Source organism: Heterodontus francisci, chromosome 43 (genome assembly GCF_036365525.1).
Source record: "Heterodontus francisci isolate sHetFra1 chromosome 43, sHetFra1.hap1, whole genome shotgun sequence".
Lineage (NCBI taxonomy): Eukaryota > Metazoa > Chordata > Chondrichthyes > Heterodontiformes > Heterodontidae > Heterodontus > Heterodontus francisci.
This window is the reverse complement of record NC_090413.1, coordinates 26,203,349-26,226,625: the sequence shown is the minus strand read 5'-3', so window position 1 is coordinate 26,226,625 and position 23,277 is coordinate 26,203,349. Positions and strand designations below refer to the sequence as shown.

At 44.0% G+C, this 23,277-nt stretch overlaps 1 protein-coding gene across 2 annotated transcripts in view; it reads left to right on the top strand.

Moving 5' to 3' along the window:
- Positions 1 to 23,277, top strand: part of LOC137355740 (ras GTPase-activating protein nGAP-like) — a 67,037-nt gene that overhangs the window by 2,174 nt on the left and 41,586 nt on the right. The window contains exons 2-3 of one of the 2 annotated variants that reach the window (XM_068021216.1): positions 8,929 to 9,068; positions 10,984 to 11,056. In XM_068021216.1, coding sequence (XP_067877317.1) covers positions 8,929 to 9,068; positions 10,984 to 11,056 — 213 coding nt within the window. Of the gene's footprint in view, positions 1 to 8,928; positions 9,069 to 10,983; positions 11,057 to 17,635; positions 18,333 to 23,277 lie in introns of those variants that run through there. The other variant, XM_068021218.1, reaches the window with a different exon arrangement.

Below are 23,277 nucleotides of genomic sequence, written 5' to 3'. Positions count from 1 at the left end.
AAGGTGAAGTATGCACAAGACAGCATATTTGGAGCTTAGTAATGTCAAGAGATAAACATTGAGATAAGCAATGATCGTAGTAAAGAAGGAATAAGATAAGGGAGCACGATAGATTGCAAGAGAGAGAGGGAGAGGGAGAGGGAGAGCTTTGAGGCTAGAAATGAGAGAGGAATGTCTATCAGACAACAGAGTGTAACCCTTGGATTCTCATCCTGATGTTGGAATTTCTGACCTTTACTCTCTTCACCCGAGAGGCTATGGATGTTCAGGGAACAATTGGAGCATTCAAGACTAAGCTCAATAGGCTAGCAAGGGATAAGGAGCATAGGCCAGAAAATGGAGATAAGATACATATCAGCCCTGGTCTAATTGAATGGCAGAGCAGACTCAAGGGACTGAATGGCCTCCTCATGTCCTTAATGTCGCACAAAGGAACAACCAGGGTCTTTCTAGATGGTGAATAATTGAGGTCAATTGTGATACCTCAGCTACCACACCACCAGAGATCAACTAATTCAGCTCAAATCTGGGGACTGTAACTGAATGCACTCCTGTGCCAGCACACATGAGCTGTTGTGAGGCAGAATGTGCTGATGTTTTCATCTGTTATCATTGACCTTTAGAATCTACTCATATCGCAACGAGTTAGATTCAGAACGGAGACAGAGTCAATAAAGTTCAGAGATGGTGAGGGAGGCTGTAGAGAGTCAAGTAGAGCTTGAGAGTGGGTCAAACACATCAGCAGGATTATGGTGCTTGTCGGGAAAAGGGGGAAAGAAAGAGAATGGGAAACAGTCTGAAAATGAGGCAAAGCTCAGGGCTTCTCAATTACTTCTGCGGAGAAGTAATACTCTGTTTTGTAAAGGAAGCAATTCTCCAGACACCTCCTGTTGAAGAGCCTATACAGTCGACATGTTTGAGGTTAGGATGCCCTGGATCCGCTGAGATTGTGTTATACAAACAGAAGATGGATCGAGTTCAGTTAAGCTGATCTGGTCAGAAATGTGACAGGACAGCTGATGATTTATCTGCCTGCATTCTGCAAATAACATCTCATAACACCTTCTGTATGGGTGGAGACCGATAATAAATACGAACTCTTCACCACCCACTGCTTTGGTAGATTCTCTGCCGTCTCTGCTCTGTCAAGATCTCCACCTGTTCTGTCCTGATATCCCTCTTTTTACCAGCTCTTCTCATATAATCCCTTTGATATCTTTTTCACTCACTGTGTCTTGACACCTCCCAAAGCATTGCCAGGTCTGTTTTAATATATAAAAAAGAAAGACTTGCATTTATATAGCACCTCTCACAACCTCAGGACATCCTAAAGTACTTTACAGCCAATGAAGGGTTTTGAAGTGTCGTCACTGTTGTAATGTAGGAAACGCAGCAGCCAATTTGTGCACAGCAAGCACCCACATAAAACAATCTGATAATGACCAGATAACCTGCTTTTGCAAAATGGTTGAGGGATAAATATTGGCGAGGACACTGTGGAGCACTCCCCTCCTCTTCTTTTAATGGAATCTTTTTACATCCACCTGAGATGGGGTCTCGGTTTAATGTCTTATCTGAAAGACAGCACCTGTGGCAGTGCAGCACTCCCAAGTGCCTGGATTATGTGCTCGAGTCTCTGGAGTGGGGCATGAACTCACAACCCTGCCCTGATAGTCTCCTTTGTTGAGTCAGAACCTGGGTATCTGAAGGCAACAGGCACCCGTGCATTTTGAGCAAAGCGCTGTGGACAATGGTTGAGGCACTACATGGATTTGTTTCACTATTCCTCCCCTCTAGAGTGTCAAACCCATTGGACTTATGTTGCCAAACCATTTCATTCAACCCAGCTGCTTTCCCACAGTCCCAGGCAGCTCACATCGGAAAGCTAATGGATAGTCTTACTTACACCTCCAACCTCTACTCTCTCTCTCCATCACAACTATTACTGTCCTCCTCTCTTTCAGTGCCACCACTGTCATCATTTCTCCTCAACAACTTTCCTCTCTTTGTTTCTTCCAAGTTCTATAATACTCCATTCTACACACTCTTCCTTGTTCCTCCTTCCTCAATGTGCTGAATGGAAGGCTCATTTAGTAAAGACACTGAGGGTAATTTAGACTTTTAGGATGCATGTATTGGATCAGTTGCCTGTTGATTTCAATGGCGACAAAAATCAGGCAGATGTATAAAGGATCTGATATTGGCCATTTTAAACTATGACTGAAAGTCAAAATTACCCCTATTTTTCCTAGAATCTCAATACTGGGGAATGCCTCAGCTTCTCCAGTCCCCCTTTCTTCAACAAGCTAAACATTTGTAAAACCTGTACTTAAAATATTACTTCTTGATTCATTTGATCCTGTCAACCTTGGTGGTCTCTGCACTATGGACCTTGATCCTTTGTCAGTCTTTCTCCAATCCTTAAATGACCCCCTTTGGCCTGTGTTTTTGGGAGTTGTGGATGGTGCTGCAATTCAAAAGCTGGGTGAACTGCCAAGTGTTGGCATGACCACACACCAGCCCTACTCTCTGTCGCTGCCCCAGGGAGCTTGTTCTGTCTGCCAACTGACCTTTCTACTAACCAGTACCCTGCTTCCATTGTTGCATTGTTCCAAATCTCTCTCTCCCAAATGAATCTGCTGAAAGGTGGGGATTGGAGAGGATGCAACAGCAGGTGGTTGGGGGTGGGGGGGAAATCAATTGAAAATTTCAAAACTGAGATTGATTGTTTATTGTTAGGCAATGGCATTATGGGGCATAGCCAGAACGAGGTCAAGTGGCAGATCTGTCCATAGGCCAAGCCTTTCATCCCACTGTCAGAATGCAGAGGTTTGTCCAAAAAGGGTGGAATTGTGGCAGGGCCGGGATCAGGCTTAAATCCTGGGGCATTCCCCTGCCCCTCCCAGTGTAAGTGTGACTTGCATCCTTCCCAACCCCAGGGATTCCCTGAGCTATAGTTATTTCTATTTGATGTGTTTCATTCTCACAGCAGAAATCCACCCTCTAGCGTAACAGACTCTGGCTATTGGATGGCTGTAGGTAAGATTTGCTTCCATTCCTCTCTGAAAGCACAGCTGAGCCAATGAAATTAAACCTTTTTTAAAGCACGCTTGACCTGTTCCCAGGCCTGGTTGAGTGAGAGATGTGAGACCACAGAGGAAGGATTTTTGGTAGGCAACTGAACAGGTACGGGTAGGTGAAGGTAAGATACAGATCAGCCATGATTTCATTGAATGACAGAACAGGCTTGAGGGGCTGAATGGCCTCCTCCTGTTCCTATGCTCCTATGCATTCTCACAATCTATCACCATGAATAATATCTAATGCCATCGTTGAGCAATTCTTGAAGAAGATGAATCAAGAAGCGTTCTCAATTACATAAGAAACATGTGAAATAGGAGCAAGGGAAGGCCCTGTCAAGCCCCCTACGAATTTTATGAGTTTCACTGAGATAATTGGCTTCTAAATTTATTTTAACATAACATCTGGGCTTGCGACTTGTGGCAAGAGCTGTCTGGTTTCACAGGCTTGTACATCTGACGTCAACTGTCAACATTTAGCCACAAATGCTGTACTGAGCACGCTAGCCCGTCAATGCTGAGATATTTGGCCAACTGGAGTATGAATGTTTGCGTTGTATTAGGGAGCAGCAGTCAGAGTCACGTGATGACTATTCAACACAATCGGTGAATGCTCCCTTGACACAAAACCATGACATTTTTGTGGTTACAAAATGAGAAAAAGTCTACTTATTTAATCTCAATTACCTGGTGCTCTTTTGAATCTTTTTGAGCATTAAGTCGCCACTTTGAAATGTTATTTATGTTGCTTAATTCAAATTACAGGAAAATCAAATTCTGATTTTGAATTAAAACCAGGTTTTTCTGCCACATAGCTGCAGATGGTTCAGTTACAGAACAATTATCAAAGAGCTGGGCTTAAGAGTAAACAGTTCTTTCCTCCGAAAATCAAATGCTCACACTTCCTGTGTGAGCCTGGATCGTGATTGGTTGATCAAAGCATGATTCTGTCTTTCAATAAGAGATATGATCAGGTATATAACTTTCCAACCACAACTTGCATTTATATAGTGCCTTTAATGTTGTAAATCGTCCCAAGATGCTTCACAGAAGCATTATCAGGCACACTGAGCTACAAAAAGCAGATATTAGGACAGGTGACCAACAGCTTGGTCAATGAGGTCAGTTTTAAAGACCATCTTAAAGGAGGAGAGAGAGGCGGAGAGGGTTAGGGAGGGAATTCCAGAGCTTAGGGCCGATGCAGCAGAAGGCATAGCCGCCAATGGTGGAGCGATTAAAATCGGGGCTGCTCAAGAGGCCCGAATTGGAGGAATGAAGAGTTTTCAGAGGGTAGTAGGGCCGAAGGAGGTTACAGAGATAGGGAGGGATCAACCTGGGGAGATACAGTGGAGTGAGAATCCTGCCTGACTATTGTCCCTTCCAGAGAGAGTGAAGCTGATTTTTAACCCAGAGAGTGGTGAGAATGTGGAACTCACTACCACAGTGGGTAGTTGGGGGTGAATAGCATAGATGCATTTAAGGGGAAGCTAGATGAACACATGAGGGAGAAAGGAATAGAAGGATATGCTGATAGGGTGAGATGAAGTAGGGTAGGAGGAGGCTCGTATAGAGTGTAAACACTGGCATGGGCCTGTTGGGCTGAATGGCCTGTTTCGGTGCTGTACATTCTGAGTTATTGTAGTTTCCAGCCAAACTGACCCAGCTGAGTCGACCTCATAGTAAGTGATGCACTTATCGACATTGTCAGGGTGGAGCCTTCTCAACAACAAAACTTGTGAGTAGGAATAATTTTTAGCACAGCGCTGTGAAGACAGCGGGAACTGTGGTTGCTTTTCTTTTTAATTGATTCTCAAGATATGGAGGTCGCTGCAAGGCTGACGTTTATCACACATCCCTCGTTGCCCTGAATAGCAGTTTGACACAACTGCCCACTCGAGAGTGGAAGTTAAGAGTCAACCACGTTGCTGTGGGCCTGGAGCCACATATAAGCCAGACCATGTAAGGACAGCAAGTTTCCTTCCCTATAGGACGTTAGTGAATCTGTTGGGTTTTTATGACAATCCGACAGATTCATGGTCACTTTGATACCAGCTTTTTATTTCCAGCCAACAGAATTCAGACTCTCAAAACTGCCAGGCTGGGATTTAAACTCACATTCGGTTAGATTACTACCCACGACAATAATTTTCAACAGCCCCTAAGGTGGCAGATAGGTGGAGTTAGCCATGATCTAATTGAATGGTGGAACAGCCTCAAGGGGCTGAATGGCCTCCTCCTGTTCCTATGTTCCAAGCGCCAGAGGTGAACAGGCAGTACCCTATTAGTTTATTGCCTCCTTGCCTCTGAGGTTAATAAGGCTGGGCCATTGGGCTAGCTCTGATCAGTGGGGTCCTCTATTACATATCCTTCTGCAGCTTCTTCAGGCCCAGCACTGCTGAAAGTGGCTTCAACATGAATTTATTGCTCAGAGGCCACATGGGAGCTGGCATAGGAAGTATAGGAAGAATTTGCACCTCCTCAGCGCCTTTCTCAACCTCAGGATATCCCAAAGCTTTATACTCAATGAAGTAGTTTTGAAGTATAGTCACTGTTGTAATGTCGGAAATGCAGCAGCCAATTTGTACACAGCAAGATCCCACAAACGGCAATGGGATAATGAGCAGATCATCTGCCTTAGTGATGTTGGTTGAAGGATGGAGGTTGACCAGGAGACTGGCGAGAACTCCCCATGCTTTTCTTCAAAATTGTGCTGTGGAAGCTTTCACTTCCAGCTAAGAGGGCAGATGGGGCCTCGGTTTATTGCCTCATCTGCAAGACGGCACCTCCGACATTGCAGCGCGCGCCCTTGGTCCTGCCCCCTCCGCCAGTGCAGCGCTCCCTCAGTTCTGACCCTCTGACAATGTAGTGCTCCCTCGGTACTGCTCCTCCACCAATGCAGCACTCCCTCAGTTCTGACCCTCTGACAATGTAGGGCTCCCTCAGTACTGCCCCTTAATTAGTGCAGTGCTCCCTCAGTACTGCCCCTCTGACAGTGCAGCACTCCCTCAGTTCTGACCCTCTGACAATGTAGGGCTCCCTCAGTACTGCCCCTTAATTAGTGCAGTGCTCCCTCAGTACTGCCCCTCTGACAGTGCAGCACTCCCTCAGTTCTGACCCTCTGACAATGTAGGGCTCCCTCAGTACTGCCCCTTAACTAGTGCAGCACTCCCTCAGTTCTGCCCCTCCGACAGTGCAGCACTCCCTCAGTTCTGACCCTCTGACAATGTAGGGCTCCCTCAGTACTGCCCCTTAACTAGTGCAGCACTCCCTCAGTTCTGCCCCTCCGACAGTGCAGCACTCCCTCAGTTCTGCCCCTCCGACAGTGCAGCACTCCCTCAGTTCTGCCCCTCCGACAGTGCAGCACTCCCTCAGTTCTGCCCCTCCGACAGTGCAGCACTCCCTCAGTTCTGCAATGGGAGTTTAAGCCTAGATGGCGAGCTCAAATTTCAGGATCGGGACTCAAAGCCAAGATCTTCTGATTCAGAAGCTGGAGGGCTAGCCACAGAGCCATGGCTGACATTCCAACCCATTGTAACCTCCTGCCTCACAGGGAAGCCATTCATACCAGCGAGACCTTCTCACGGTAGATGTTGAGATTAGTAACCCACATGCAGCAGTTGCTAATGTGGAACAGGAAGCAACTTGCCTGAGGCGCACCTTTAATCTCCTTCCTGCTTGCCCCGCATGTGCGGCAGGAGAGGCAAGAAAGTGTGATTGCTGCCAGAACAAGGGACTTGTGAGCAGTGTCCATTGCACTGTGTAATAAACCCCAGTCAATGTACAACATAGACATCTCAATTACCTCACAGCTCAACATCAGAACAAGATTCAAAATACCACCATTTACAATTAGCTGTATGATTTATGCATACAGTTGGGAATTTAGTAACCACATAAAACACCATCTCTAATTGAGGATTTGAATACTTTTTTATATATTTGTTGGGAAAGTATTTAAGGATGTTTTTGGCCATGATGGTCCAGCCATCATGGTAATTTTTTTCTTTATTCATTCATGGGATATGGACATCACTGGCCAGGCCAGCATTTATTGCCCATCCCTACTTGCCCTTGGAAGGGGGTGGTGAGCTGCCTTCTTGAACCGCTGCAGTCCATGTGGGGTAGGTACACCCACAGTGCTGTTAGAGAGGGAGTTCCAGGATCTTGACCCAGCGACAGTGAAGGAACGGCGATATAGCTCCAAGTCAGAATGGTGTGTGGCTTTGAGGGGAACGTGCAGGTGGTGGTGTCCCCATGTATTTGCTGCCCTTGTCCTTCGAGGTGGGACAAACACGATTGATCAGCTTGTCATTTCTTGCTCAGCAATTCCTTATGTTCATAAAGTCCTTTACATCCAATGAGCTACTGTTGAAGGGTAGTCACTGGGGCCATTTTAACACTATCCGCCCTGCAGACACCAATTAAAACTGCCCCAGGTTCCTCCCCTGAGCCAGGTATAAGCCAGCAGGATTAAAATGAGAGAACTTCCAACTCAACTCACTTCTCACCCTACCCACCCACCCCCAAATTAAAATAAGAGTTCAGTTATTACATAGGTGATGGTTAATATGTGCACAGCAAGATCCCACAAACAGCAATAAGATAAATAACCAGATCATCTGTTTCTAAGTGGTGTTGGATGAGCGATAAGTGTTGGTTAGGATGCGTGGCATCCTCCTTTTGTTCAATGTTCCTCCTTGACATGCTGACTCCACGTTCTAACCTTCGTCTGTTCCCCTTCTTCGCACCGCTCAGGATCACATGCCGCTCCTCATCAGAGGGCATGAACAGTGGCTGGCGGAGGGTTGCCAACTCTGTTTGTACACATTTCTTCAGGTTCCATCGCATGATCTCCTGCCTCCAACTGCCCCTTACGGTCCAACAGCCTTTATTCACTCCATTTGCAATATTTTTATAACTAATAAACGAAGGTGTTCAAAGAAAATGAAAACTGATGCTGTTCCTTTGATTGCCTCAGTGATTTTTCTCCTGGGTTTGCCTGCAGCAGTGACCAGGAGATTAATCTTTAATTTCTGGAGCCTCCAGGGCAGTCCTGGAGAGTTGGCAACCCCATGGCCAGGGCACAGTATTGTTCAGATTCTCACTGAACAGCTTCCTTGAACGTTGATATGGAACCTGAAAGCCTGAGCAATAAAGTCCCAGCCTTTCAGGAACATAACTCTCCAACACTTCTATAATGGCAGGTAGAAGATGTTTACTCAATCAATCATTCTGGACACTGTGGCTGTGACTTTGAACCCAAATCAGAGAGTGATCGGTGGCAGCAAAACCATCTAAGTATTTAGGGGAGTGCGGGATGAGGGGTGGGGGCAGGCAAGGGAGGACATAGGGAGTGGGAGGGACGAGCAGGAGAAGACAGTTGCCACGTTTTAAAGTGGAGTCAGGAGGAGCCGAATTTCCCATTGACCTAAATCGGCTCCCAGTCTGATAACGCACAACTTTAAAATTCTCATCCTTGTTTTCAAATCCCTACATGGCCTCGTCCCCTCCCCATCTCTGTAACCTCCTCCAGCCCCACAACCCTCCGAGATCTCTGAGCTCTTCCAATTCTGGCCTCTTGCACATCCCCGATTTTCATCCATCCACCATGGGCGGTTGTGCCTTCAGCTGCCTGGGTCCTTCGGAACCTCCTGAGGTCAACAGAAGCGTTACATATATTCCCATCCTTTCTTTCTTTACCATGTGTCGGCATGCATAGCCAGTGTAAGTATCCAAGATAAGCAGGATGATGTTCCCGCCTTCGGCCCTAGGTAATTCCCAATGTGTAACTGGAAGTCTTTCCTTTTGCGGTGTAGATCCTGATGGATGTGATGCTTTTTCTCTACAGATGAAATCGATGCAACAGAGGTCTGTGCGACTCAGACGACTCCCATTTCTCTGGTGCCTTCAGCAGGAGTGCCTGTCTGGGATGTCAATAATTGTACGTTAGTCAATGGCCAACTGATGCTGATGTCGAGGGATGATGAGGTATGAGAGGATGGACAAAGATACACCTTCAGTTATGTACATGTGTACGGGATATTGGTGACCAGGGACTGCTACAGCTATTTGCATTTATATAGCACCTTTAAAGTCACAGAGGAGACGTCTTGGTCAAAGAGGGAAGTTTTAATGGGGTTGAAAATCGGGCTGTTTCTGTAACAAGAGGCTAAATCTGAAACGCCAGTTTTAAACGCAGGAAGCAAGTTGAAAATCTGCCCCACTTTCTCTACCCGTGCAGTGACTCAGAACTTCCCTCTGCTGTCTGTTACTTACATTACACAAAGCAGTCTCCATAAGCTGACAATGTGAGCTGTGAATTGATGCTGTTCACTCTGCAACGGAAAGCTATGAGTTGTGTTGACTTGTTTCCTTTCCAGATGTTGGTGCCTGTTCAATGGACACAACAAGCACTGCCTCAAATTTAAAACTCTAGTCCTTGTATTTTATTCCACTTTCCTCAATGGCTTCGCCCCTTTCTATCTCAACAGACCTGCTCTACAATCCCTCCTCTCCTCCAAACTCTGTCTCCAGCCTCTTGTGTGTCCCTCCACGTCTTTGTCGCACCATTGCTGGCCATTCCTGGGCCCCACAATCTGGAATTCCCTTGCTTAGACCTCTCCACACCCCCATTCCTCCTTTAAGACCCTTCTTACAACCCATCCTGCTGACTACACTCCTAATCGCTCCCACTTTGGATCAACAGCCATTCCTTTCCCCCCATACAAGAACACAAGAAATAGGAGCAGGAGTAGACCATATGGCCCATCGAGCCTGCTCTGCCATTCAATATGATCAAGGGTGCTCTTGGGCTTCAATTCCATTTTCCCGCCCACTTCCCATATCCCTTGATTCCCTGCGATACCAAAAATCCATCTATCCCAGCCTTAAATGTATTCAACGATGGAGCATCCACAACCCTCTGGGGTAGAGAATTCCAAAGATTCACAACCCTTTGAGTGAAGTAGTTTCTCCTCATCTCAGTCCTAAATGATTGGCCCCTTATCCTGAAACTGTGTCCCCGTGTTCAGTTTTAAGAAGCATCTTTCAGCTTCTACCCTATCAAGCCCTTACAGAGTCTTGTATGTCTCAATTAGATCGCCTCTCATTCTTCTAAACTCCAGAGAATATAGGCCCAATTTTCTCAGCTTCTCATCATAGGACGACCCCCTCATCCTAGGGACCAATTTAGTAAATCTTCGCTGCACTGCCACCAGTGCAAGTATATCCTTTCTTAAATGTGGAGACCAAAACTGCACACAGTATTCCAGGTGCAGTCTCAGCAAAGCCCTGTACAATTTTAGTAAGACTTCTTTATTCCTGTACTCCAATCGCCTTGCAATAAAGGCCAACATGCCATTTGCTTTCCTAATAGGCTGCTGCACCTGCATGTTAACTTTGTGCGTTCCTTGTACGAGTTCCCCCAAGTCTCTCTGAACATCAACACTTACCAGTTTCACACCTTTTGAAAAAATTCTGCTTTTCTATCTTTACAACCAAAGTGAACAACTTCACATTTCCCTACATTATACTCCATTTGCCATCTTGCTGCCCACTCACTTAGCCTGTCTATATCTCTTTGCAGCCTCTCTACATTCTCCCCACAGCTTACCTTTCCACCGAGCTTTGTATCATCAGCAAACTTACATATATTACTCTCTGTCTCTTCATCCAATTCATTAATATAGAGTGTAAATAGCTGACGCCCCAGCACTGATCCTTACTGCACCTCATGCCTCTGTGACGCAACTTGGAATATTCTTCCATGTTCAAAGGCACTATATAAATGCTAGTTGTTATAGTGGTAGAAGTAATAGTGGTAGTAGTTGATAAAGTTACTAGTAGTTAATAGTAGTAATGGTAGTTATCTGTTATAACTATTGCAATCTGTTTGTAATTATAGGGCAGCTACAGAATGAGGCTGAGGACCAGTAGCTACATGTCTGATAACAGCCTCAGTCTATCACAGAACTGGGGTAAGATTCTTCTCTTCATTTCTGCGTGCCCCAACTGTTTAGATTTATTTTTATTATTGAAAGCCTGAGATGATGGCCCAAGACCCACAGTGCCAGGTGCCATGAAGACTGGGAAGAGAGATGGGGAAAGGATGAGATGAGTTGAGAAGCAGTGGTTAGGTGACATTGTGAGGGGTTTGAGTAGCCCGTTGATGGTAAGAGGCAGACCCAGGAGGGTGAGGTGCTGGGAAAACATGAGTTAGGTTGGTCTGTCTCTTTAAAAATAGTGCCACAGTTACAAAAATTAGGAAACACAAAGGGTGGTAGAGGTTTGGAATGCTCTTCTACAAACAGCAATTGATGCTAGATCAATCGTTCATTTCAAAATCTGAGAGTGATAGATTTTAGTTATCAATAGGGATATGAAGGAGAGTATATATGAGGTTTAGTTGCTGATCAACCATGATCTCACTGAATGGCGGAATAGGCTCAAGGGGCAAGATGGCCTATTCCTGTTCTTATGTTCCTATGCATTTGTATCTGTGGCTCTGTATGTGTGTGTATATACTTTAAAACCCTTAAAAAAGAGGGTTTCCTTTCCCTCTAAGGTCCTGACCCCGTACTGAGTATCAATCGCACAAAACAGACTTTGGATACAATTTCCACTTTATGTGGAACCTAACTCATTATTAACTCACCAAGCAATATGCTTACAACACCGGCACAGTGGCGCAGTGGTTAGCACTGCAGCCTCACAGCTCCAGGGACCCGGGTTCGATTCCGGGTACTGCCTGTGTGGAGTTTGCAAGTTCTCCCTGTGTCTGCGTGGGTTTTCTCCGGGTGCTCCGGTTTCCTCCCACAAGCCAAAAGACTTGCAGGTTGATAGGTAAATTGGCCATTATAAATTGTCACTAGTATAGGTAGGTGGTAGGGAAATATAGGGACAGGTGGGGATGTTTGGTAGGAATATGGGATTAGTGTAGGATTAGTATAAATGGGTGGTTGATGGTCAGCACAGACTCGGTGGGCCGAAGGGCCTGTTTCAGTGCTGTATCTCTAATCTAATCTAATCTAAACACCAGTTGTTTAGTAGACCCGCGTAGAGGGGCTCGTTCCTGGCTGGTCAGGTCCGCTGAATGAATTCTTCTACACGACTTCCTGTGCAGCGATAATGTCCTTGTGAGGTGTGGCTTTATACCCCTTTCTGACCCCGGCCCCTCGACATGTCAGGTAATTCTCAAATTGGGGCATCCAATTGGGTTCCAGTGCTTTATCAATTCCACCATGGCTAGGTAAGACCACCTGCATGTGGTCATATCCTGCTCTCAGTAGTGGGGGTTCTTAGGTGCATACCATCCTTGGATGTGATATCTGCATCTTGATCAGGCAAGAAGGAAACCATTCACACATATTTCAAAATGCCGTGAGTGTGGTTGTAGACAGGCTGTTTGATGTTTTAACAGCCCAGACAACCACATTGATGGCATGTTCTGACTTGTCTGTCTGTGTGTATATGTGGAGGTCCTTATTCAGTTACATTGTCTTTTATTATTAAAACGTCCAACATGAACCCCAGTGATGATGTCTTCGGTCAGAATTCTTCTCCCTTCATCCCAATGTCCTTCGTCTCCATACTCTTACCACCCAGTGAGCTCCACACGCTGGTCCACACCACAACTGGTTACTTTTTACTTATGAACAGAAATGCAAGAGATAGTAACAAATGCCTCACAGCATAAGAAAAATACAAGTGATAACCAAATGCCTTACAGCATGCGGCTGTGTGTGTGTCTGTGTGAGTGTGCGTGTCTGTGTCAGTGTGTGAATGTGTGTGTATATGCCTGTGTGCATTTGTGTGTGTGTGTCTGTGTGTGTGTGTTTATATGAATGTGTGTGTGTATGTGTCTGCGTGCATTTGTGTGTGTGTGTGTCCATGTGTGTGTGTGTGTGTGTGTGTGTATGTGTGTGTGTCCATGTGTGTGTGTGTGTGTGTGTGTGTCTGTTTGTGTGCGCGTTTGTGTGTTTATATGAACGTGTGTGTGTGTGTGTGTGTGTGTGTGTCTGTTTGTGTGCGCGTTTGTGTGTTTATATGAACGTGTGTGTGTATGTGTCTGCGTGCATTTGTGTGTGTCTGTGTGCACTGATGAGTTTAATGGTGTGGCTGAGGTTACTTCTAGTTTGAATGCCTTGAGCCAGAGATGGAATGATTCCTTCTTGCTGGGTGTGTGGTCAGTACGATCCGTGAACACCATTGATTCGAGTTTACTGGTTTTTCTCAGTTTCATGAAAAATAAAGTCCGATCTGGATAAAGCAATGACTGAGGGACAAAGCACAGTTTCTGACCATCATTTCCTGGGCTAGAATGTCTGCATTATTCACCAACTAATTAACATGTTTGTGTAGCAATTCTTTGCTATTTTAACAGAAGCGTTAACCCATTTAAGACAAAGACTGTTGTACACATTCTTACTTCTATTAGCTCTGCTGTATTTTCTATTCATGTACTCTATGCCCTGCTCTGCTTTGGGACTTTTGATGTCTCAAAACAGCTTTGGGATAGAAAACTTTCTGATACTGAGCAAGATTTTGCTGTAACATGGCATCTAACAGCATTAGCCCTTAGTTAGATTTTCACTTGCACCCTTTAGCTCAAAATCTTTGTGCCCCAAAGTTGCTGAAAGTGTGAGCTGATAACATTACAGTGAGAGCAGCAGGACATCTGGGACTTGAGTAAAGAGGGCAACCAACATAATATTTCCCTAACCAATAAGATTGAAGGATTGAGGAATAAAGAGTGCGAGGATTGGAAAGGAGGGTGAATGAAAGGGGGGTGAATTCAATGTTAACTCAGGTCCAGAAAGAGAAATAAAAAGAGGGAAGGAAAGATTGGATTAAGAGAGAGAAAAAAGACAGGAAGGAAAAGTTAACTTTAAAATTTTATATTTTTAAAATCTCCCCCAAAAATTCAAAACCTGAAGGAATGAGACTCTATACTTGTAATAGCTGGTTTTCAGAACCAGAGAGGTTGTTTGGCAGTAATTAACAAGTATTAAATTATTAAAAGGCTTGTAATGAGAAGACTTAAGTTTCCGTGGTGACTTAATGGGCAAGTAGAACAAATTCTTAAAAAGTGGGGAGGCCCAGGCCATTTTTGGAAGTGATCAGTGGGACATCATAACTATGGACATCACTGTTTAACTGCGCATCTGACGCTTGCTTGAGGTTGCTGTACCATTTATGCATAAATGACAGAGAGCGCCGTTAGCCTCACTGTTACTTTGGCAGCAAACCCTTGCCCCATGCTATCTGTAGTATAAGGGCATCAAAGGGTTAATCTTGAGAGAATGTAAAGATTATCACCCACCAGGATGAGGTAAGAGATCAGGTGGGAGAGACTCGAGAACAGTTACAGCGTGGCTTTTGAAGGAGACACACAGGCTAGTGTGTGGTGTATTTACAGCTACTATACAATAAAGATTAATGTTTAAACAGTACAGTCTAAGAACCTCTCCGACTGGACCCTGTACGGTGGCAGCATAAAGAACCAAATATATAACACTATCGATACCATAAGCATGAATTTAAATTATAAGTTCTGTGGAAATAATACTAAACTGAAGTTTCAGTACCTATTTCAAGACTACCAGTGGGTGAACTGAGTCAGACAGAAGAAGAAAGTACCGGGTTTGAACCTTGACCTGTGTCGAGATGGCCAGAACATTTCAGATCAAACAGCCCTGCCCACACTACTATATTTAGGAAGGATATCAAGGCCTTGGAGAGGGTACAAAGAAGATTTTCGAGCATGGTACCAGAGATGAGGGACTTCAGCTATGAGGAGAGACTAGAGACAGCTGGGGTTGTTGTACTTAGAGCAGAGAAGGTTAAAAGGAGATTTGATAGAGGTGCTCAAAATGATGAATGGTTTTGATAGAGTAAAGAGTGAGAAGCTGTTTCCAGTGGCACTGGGTCAGTCACCAGAGGACATAGATTTAAGGCTGAAAGAACAAGCAAGAAGATGAGGAGGATTTTTTGTTTTACGCAGCAAGTTGTTATGAATCTGGAATGCGCTGCCTGAAGCAGATTCAGTAGTAACTTTCAAAAGGGAGTTGGATAAATAGTTGAAAAGAAACATTTACAGAGCTATGGGGCAAGAGCAGGGGGGAGTGGGACTAATTGGATAGCTCTTTCAAAGAGCCAGCACAGACACGATGGGCCGAATGGCCTTCTAGCTATAAGATTCTATGATTTGACCTTAGACAGATGAGCATGGGGACAGTGGGAGCCAACCCAATGGTCATGGATTTAGACCCCAGCATGCATTCAGAAAGGCAAAGAGTGAACACAATAATAACTGACTGTGCTGCCGGGAACCATTGGGATTGCAGTTAACCAGTTGCCCAGCAAGTGGCGCATTTTGTTGCTTTAATACAGTCCATAGACTCTCATCAGACAATTCCTCTGGTTGAAATGCCAAGACTAAATTCTTACAAACTCTAGCGGGAAAAGATAAGAGAAGGCTGAGGGGTGAGCTGATAGGGGCCTTTGGGATTATGAAAGGGTTTGACAGGTTGGACCAGTGCTTGTAAAACCGTTTTCGGTTGATGGACTCCTTTTCAAATGTTTAGTAATCACAGATCCCCAATGTAAATTATAATACTATATAATATACGCAATGGAAATAGTACTGCATGTAAAGAGTATTTTAATAATGCTTTTAATAAATTGCTTTGAGTAGCAATTTGAGGACAATTTCACTGATGTAGTCAGTAATGAAACAGACCAGGCAAGCCAGTCCGGTTTCTCCGTGTTCAATCATTCCAGGAATATTTGTTATTGTAATATGGTGGAAGATTCATGTAAATCAAACTGACAGCTTTTTCATGATTATAAGAATCAAACCAACAAGAGATTAATTATAAACAGAAAGTTCTGGAAATATTCAGCAGGCATGATGCCACTTGTTCATTGCATAAGTCCAAGTTAAATGCACCCGCGTATCACAGCAGTAGCTGAATTCGCATACCCCCCCTCCCCTCCCCTCCTGCTGAATCTGGATGCAGGACTCACTGTTGAAAACCATGGCTCCTGAGGCTTCCATCACCGTGAAGGAGATGGACAAGTATTCTGGAGCTTTAGGAGTGGACAACTTGTCAGCTACTCTTGTGAGACTAACACTAAGTTCCATTAATTTATACTAAGTGGGTGGGTTTCTTCCTGCCCTTTCCTCCTTGTGTTTTGCTCTCTCTCTCTCTCTTTCTCTCTCGCCCCCCTAGACAGATTATTTGGTGGAGCCCTGGGAAAGTCTCTTCGGACCCCCAGGGGTGTCCGGACTCTAATTTGAGAGCCACTGTGATAGACATAGAGAAGACGTTTTCACTTGCAGGCAACAACAGAACTAGGGACCATAAATTTAAGCTAGTCACTGATAAATCCAATAGGAAATTCAGGAAAAACTTCTTTACCCAGAGAGTGGTGAGAATGTGGAACTTGCTACCACAAGGAGTGGTTGCGTGAATCACATAGGTGCATTTAAGGGGAAGCTAGAAAAACACATGAGGGAGAAAGGAACAGAAGGATATACTGTTAGGGTAAGATGGAGAGGAAGCACAAACACTGGCATCTGTTGGGCCGAATGGCCTTTTTCTGTGTTATAGATACTTTGTAAAACTTTTTAATGTTAGCTGAACATCCTTAGCTTGTTGAAAGTAGCCCTTAACTGTTTTAACTGATTAGAAATGAACTGTTCATGCCCCTAGTGAGATGCAGAATCTGGGAATGGTAACGCGGGGGATTTTCGCTGGCATACCATGAATTGGGTTGGCTTCTGTTTGGTTTCGGGCTGATGTGGTCATGACAGTTGCTCTACTTCCGAACAGCCGATGAGCAAAATTGCAGAAAGCAGCCTCGGTGGGCAGGAAATGACTAGCACTCTTTAGAAGGTAAAGTCTACAAGAGGCAGGGAGACAGTTTAACTCATTTAACAATGTATTCAAGTCCTTGACAGGTTTGAATGGACTTCAACCAGCATTCCTGTCAACAGCTCTTTCTATTGTTTTGTAACTTGCATAACCCCCAAAGGATTTAAAAATATATATATTAATTAATGTGTTTGCTACAATGACATGACATCCAGATGACATAATGATGAGTTTCAGTGTTGTCTAAATTTGTGTAGCTTTTCCCCATGTCTCAGTTGGTAGATATACTGTGTGCTGTGGTTTTACGATTCAGAAATTACATAAGTTCAAACCTTGTTGTACACTTAATTAGTTGACTCCAGGGCAACAGTTGGGGCTCTACAGTTGGCTTCAGTATGCCTGGGGAGGGGAGAGGTGAAACCAGCTCGGCTACAGCTCTGTGGGGAGACTAGAGGAACTGGTGTTATTCTCCTTAGAGCAGAGGAAGTTAAGGGACATTTAATTGTGCTCAAAATTATGAAGGGTTTCGATAAAGTAAATAAGGAGAAACTGTTTCCTCTGACAGAAGGGTCAATAACCGGAGGACAAAATTTAAAATAATTCACAGAAGTACCAGAGGGGGAGATGAGAATTTTTTTTACACAGTGAGCTGTTGTGATCTGAAAGGTCCTGCCTGAAATGGTGATGGAAGCAGATTGAATAGTAACTTTAAAAAGGGAATTGGATAAACACTTGAAACTGAAGGATTTGCTGGGACATTGGGAAAGAGCAGGAGCTGTGGGACTAATTGGGTAGCTCTTTCAAAGAGCCAGCACAGGCACGATGGGCTGAACGGCCTCCTTCTGTGCTGCATCATTCTATAGTTCCTGTTGGATTTGGTTGTCAAACTACTGGGAAATGATTGCAAAGCTTATCACGAATCTAAGAAGCAAAAGCAATCTCGTTGCGAATCAAGGGAAATTTTTCTCTCTACAAGACATGTTTCTGCAAACAGGAAGTCATGAAGGTAGACAAATGATAAGATTTGAGGCTGAATATTTCCTCTGAATCAGACCGATGTGGTCATATGACCGGTGAGACTGGTTGTCAGTTACAATCAAACTCTGATGTGAGAGGCAGCACATTGCAGAGTAGAGTTCAAAGAGCTTGAGACCGGCTTTAGAGAGAGACGAGTCTTCAAGAGAGGCACACAGGTTCTGCAAAAGCAGGAACCGTATTGGGAAAGCTTCTTTGAGGCAGCAGTGGTTGTGGCCGAGACAGCGACAGTCCGAAGACTGTAGGCGTTCGGAGTGTAACACTGAACTCGGGGCAAAAACGCAACAGCTACAAATCAAGATGGGCTTGAAGCGATGGTTAGTTTGCGGGGTACAGCAAGGTGAGTGACGACTCATTACTGCTGTCCCAAATCTCAGCACTCAGAGTTCAGCAAACACGGTAGCCTTTTAAAGAATCTTTCCTTCCCTTTGTGTTTGGTGGTTTTAGACGGTGAAGCTTAATTTAAAAGAGAAACAATAAATAAATTTTTTTTCACTCAAATCAGTAATTTTACAGTTTCCCTCACTAAACTGTATTTGTTGAAATAGGTCCAATAAAGGCATCACAATCCACCAGAATAAACTGTCCCTATTATTCAAAACTAACTTTTGAGGTCCACAGAGATCCTATATAGTTAGGAAGCTCTATTTCTCTTGATAAGGCAAAAATGGTGCCTGTTAATAGGGACACTTTTAATAAGTTGAAATCTTTTACAGCTGAATTTTCTAAGAAACCGATCGATTTCCAACAGAATTTGCTTGACGTGGTAGTTTGAAAGGAAAAAAGAGACTTGCATTTATATAGCACCTTTCGTGGCCTCAGAATGTCTCAAGGACTTTACAACCAATTAAATACCTTTTGAAGTGTAGTCACTGTTGTAATACAGAGAATACAGCAGGGAGACAGTGGAATAGTTGTAAGGCCATTGAACTAGCAATCCAGAGGGTAATACTCTGGGAACATGGGTTCAAATTCCACCATGGCAGCTGCTGGAATTTAAATTCAATTAATTAATAAGTTCAATTAATTCAAAAAATCTGGAATTGAAAACTAGTTTCAGCAATAGTGCCATGAAACTATCAATTGTCACAAAAACCCATTTGGTTCACTAGTGTCTTCTAGGTAAGGCAATCTGCTGTCTTTACCTGGTCTGTGGAAGAGCCTGTCACTCTAGAATTGGCCTTTATAGCCACTCCAGGCGCTGCTTCACAAACCACTGACCACCTCCAGGCGCTTACCCATTGTCTCTTGAGATAAGGAGGCTCAAAAGAACCTGGTCTGGCCTACATATGACTCCAGACCCACAGCAATGTATGTGGTTGAGTCTTAACTGCCCTCTGAAGTGGCCTCACAAGCCACTCAGTTGTCAAAGGCAATTAGGGATGGGCAACAAATGCTGGCCTTGCCAGTGATGCCCACATCCCATGAAAGAAAGAAAAGCCAATGTGTGCACAGCAAGCTCCCACAAACAATGTGATAAATGACTACATTTACTGTTTCAGTGATGTTGGTTGAGGGTTAAGCACTGACTAGGGCATCAGAGAGAACATCCCTGATCTTCTTTGGGAAGTGTCATGGAATCTTTTCATTTGCTTGTGTCATCTGCTTCCCAGAAGGTTGACTGCCAGGGATCTCCCCTCTGTCTATTTTTACACTTCTTGCATTGGTCAACTACATCCAGTCCGTTATGTCATCCATTTTCTTCTCTGTTTCCTATTCATCATTCCTTCCAATAATTGTTTACCTTCTGCTCTAATGATGTGACTGAGCTATTGTATCTTTCTCTCTGATGTTAGGCACCAATTTCCTCTTTTCTCCAGCTTTTCCTTATTCATCTTTCTGTCCACCTGAAAGAGCAGACAGAGCCTTGCTTCAATGTCTCATCTGAAAGAAGGCGCCTCTGGCAGCACGGCACTCCCTCAGTAAAACATTAGCCTGGATTTTGTACACCAGTCTCTGGAGTAAGATTTGAGCCCACAACCTTCAGGCTCAGATGCAAGAGCACTGCCCACTGAGCCACAGCTAACTCTTACAAAGGAGCTGAAGAAGCAGTATTAGTTGGTGCAATTACATATAAGTGAATTTACATCAGGAAATGAAATTTATTCTTTAATCCAATGGTAGCTGCCTTACAGGATAATGTAGATTGAACCTGGCATGTTGTAAGCTTTTATTGCAATGATCCACGCACGCACACCATACTCAGCAATGTCACTGAAGAGAAGTACAACTCGCTGGTTATTGCCTCACCAACTAAGGGCCACTGAGGTTAATCATAGCACCTCAACGATTGTCCCAACTGAGATCAGCTAGTTCAGCAAAATTGACCCTTAGAAAGCACCAGTTAGCCCTCAACTGGAGTACTGTGTTGAATTCTGGGCACCACATTTTAGGAAGGATGTCAAGGACTTGGAGAGAATGCAGAAGAGATTAACTAGCATGGTACCGGGGATGAGGGAATTCAGTTATGTAGAGAGACTGGAGACACTGGGACTGTTCTCCTTAGAGCAGAGAAGGTTAAGGGGAGATTTGATAGAGGTGGTCAAAATCATGAGAGGTTTTGATTGAGTAAATAAGGATTCCTGTCTCCAATGGCAGTAGAATTGGTAACCAGAGGACACAGACTTGAAGTGATTGGCAAAAGAACCAGAGGCAACGTGAGAAAACATTTTTTTAATCAGCGTGTTGCTGTGATCTGGAATGTGCTGCCTGAAGGGCGGTGGAAGCAGATTTAATAGAAACTTTCAAAAGGGAATTGGAAAAAAACTTGGAAAGAAAAAAAATTACAGTGCATCGGGGAAAGAGCAGGGGAGTGGAACCAATTGAGCTACAAAAGAGCTGGCACAGGCACGATGGGCTGAATGGCCTCCTTCTGTGCGGTATCATGCGAAGATTCTCTGATTCTAACAGGGATTGAAACTAGGACTTTCCTGTTCTTTGAGGTTCGGTTTCACACCAGCAACACATCAGCATAATCAGAAATGTCAGATTGGATTATAGTCATGAACTGCTTCCCTAACATTTATTTTGTTAAATAAACCAGTTACTAATTTAATTAGACTCTTTAGTAGTTAACATTGCAAATCCACAGTGAGTACTGGACTACAATGCAGAGGTCAGAGTTCAGTTCCTACTATGGCAAGTAGTGAAATGAAATCCAATAAATCTGGTGATTTTTGTGGCTAAGTGTATTGCAGGAGAGAAATTGTTTGACAACAGGGGTTGTGAGTAGTTTTTGAATTAGTAGCAATGTTAAATATCATAAATATTAGAGAACCTTTGGAGTAGGGATGAAGAGGAGAGAAAGAGACGGAGGTGGGTAATGTGCGAGGGAACTATTTAAGGCCCACAGGGTTGATCCCAAATGATAAGGAACTGAACTGTGAGGAAAGGGACTTAAAAAAACAATGGGTCCATTTAGCCTTGAAAGAAGTCAAACAAGGAGTTAAAGAAGCAAATACAATCAATAAATACAGACTACGAGAAGATAGACAAGGTTGTCTTTCCAACTCCAGTCTTTCGCTGGCCCTTTCTCTACTTGTTTCAACCATGACTCAGTGAGTAACCTTCTCGCCTCTCAGTCAGAAAGGGGTTGGGTTCAACTCCACAGACATGAGGACAAAATCTAGGCCAACACTTCCAGGGCAGTAGTGAGGGAGTGCTGACAGAGGGTAGTGGGCATCTGGATCTCACTGCTTGAAAGGCTGATAGAGGCAGAAACTCTCACCACATTTAAAAAGTACTTGGATGTCTGATTGAAGACCTGCAGGGTTACGGACCTAGTGCTGGAAGGTGGGATTAGGCTGGGTAGCTCTTCGACGAGTGGCGTGGAGACAATGGACCAAATGGCCTCTTTCTGTGCCATAAATTTTCTATAATTTCTGTGAAAATCGAGGCCCTGTCCAATATTTATCCCTCAACTAACATCACAATTCTGGAAGGAATGGTTGACGGAAAACGTAGGCCAGGGAAGCAGAGGAGAGAATGGATGACGGATATAATGCAGTGGATGCATTTGACATTTGCGGAATGTGTGAGAGTAGCATAGGAGATCCATGAAACTCAACCGTCTGGGAAGAAGATGACACCAGCAAACAAACGAACATCACTTAAAGGAAAAGATCTGGTCATTATCACGTTGCTGTGTGTAAATTGGCTGTCACATTTCCTGCATTACAACAATGACTACACTTCAAAAGTACTCCATTGGCTGTGGATATTCTGAGGCTGTGAAAGGTGCAATAGAAATCCAAAACTTTCTTTTTACTTTCTCGTAACTAATTATTAAGGTAAAGGGAGATAGTGGGGCAAATGGAACAGATTTGAAGGAGGATTTAGGATTGATGTTGAAAGTTCTTCCAAAGCAAAGAGCTTGGAAACAGTCAAAGGTCAGTTAGATACATTGATAGAGGGGCTGTAATTTTTCAGCTTCTATTTAGCTTGTATAGATGTGCTTCACCTATTACCAGGTACCCCGTCCTCTTTCATGGCAGCAATATTAACAAGTCTCTGAGAGAGTTTTTTTAATGGAAGGTAGAGCATCAGTACCACTATTTGGCTTGCAAGTGGATTTGTGAAGAGCCTGTATCCAGTGTTTGTTGATCAATTGTTCCCAGGACTAGAATCACAATGCAAAACACATTATATTGCACCAAGTCCTGTTCACCTATCAGCCCTGTACTCGCTGAGTTACATTACCTCCTGGTCCAGCAACATCTCAATTTTAAAATTCTCTTCCTTGTGTGCAAATCCCTTCACGGCCTTTCTCTCTTCCTATCCTCCAGTCCTGCAACCCTCCAAGATCTTTGTGCCCCTTCAATTCTGCACATCTCCAAGTTCCAGCTACTATTGGCGGCCGTGCCTTCAGCTGCAGTGGCCCCAAGCTCTAGAATTCCCTCCCTAAACCTCTCCTCCTCTCTGTCTCTCTAATCTCCTTTTAAGATATTCTTTAAAACCTACCCCTTTGACCAAGCCTTTGGTTACCTGTCCTAATATCACCTCACTTGACTTGGTGTCAAATTTTGTGTTTGATAGCACTCCCATGAATTACCTTGGGAAATTTTACTATATTAAAGGTGCTATATAAATGCAAGTTGTTGTTATATATAACGTTCACCCAAGAACAAACAAAACTGCTCAACAGGATGAGAAATTGGTCCCAACACCAAGAAATGGAATTTCCTGTGCATTTGTCTTCTGTTGCTTTCAAAAGCAGAAAGAAGTTTGATGTGACCTTAACTGAAAGACTCCACTCATCTCTCCAAGCCCAATCTTTTGTCCTTTCT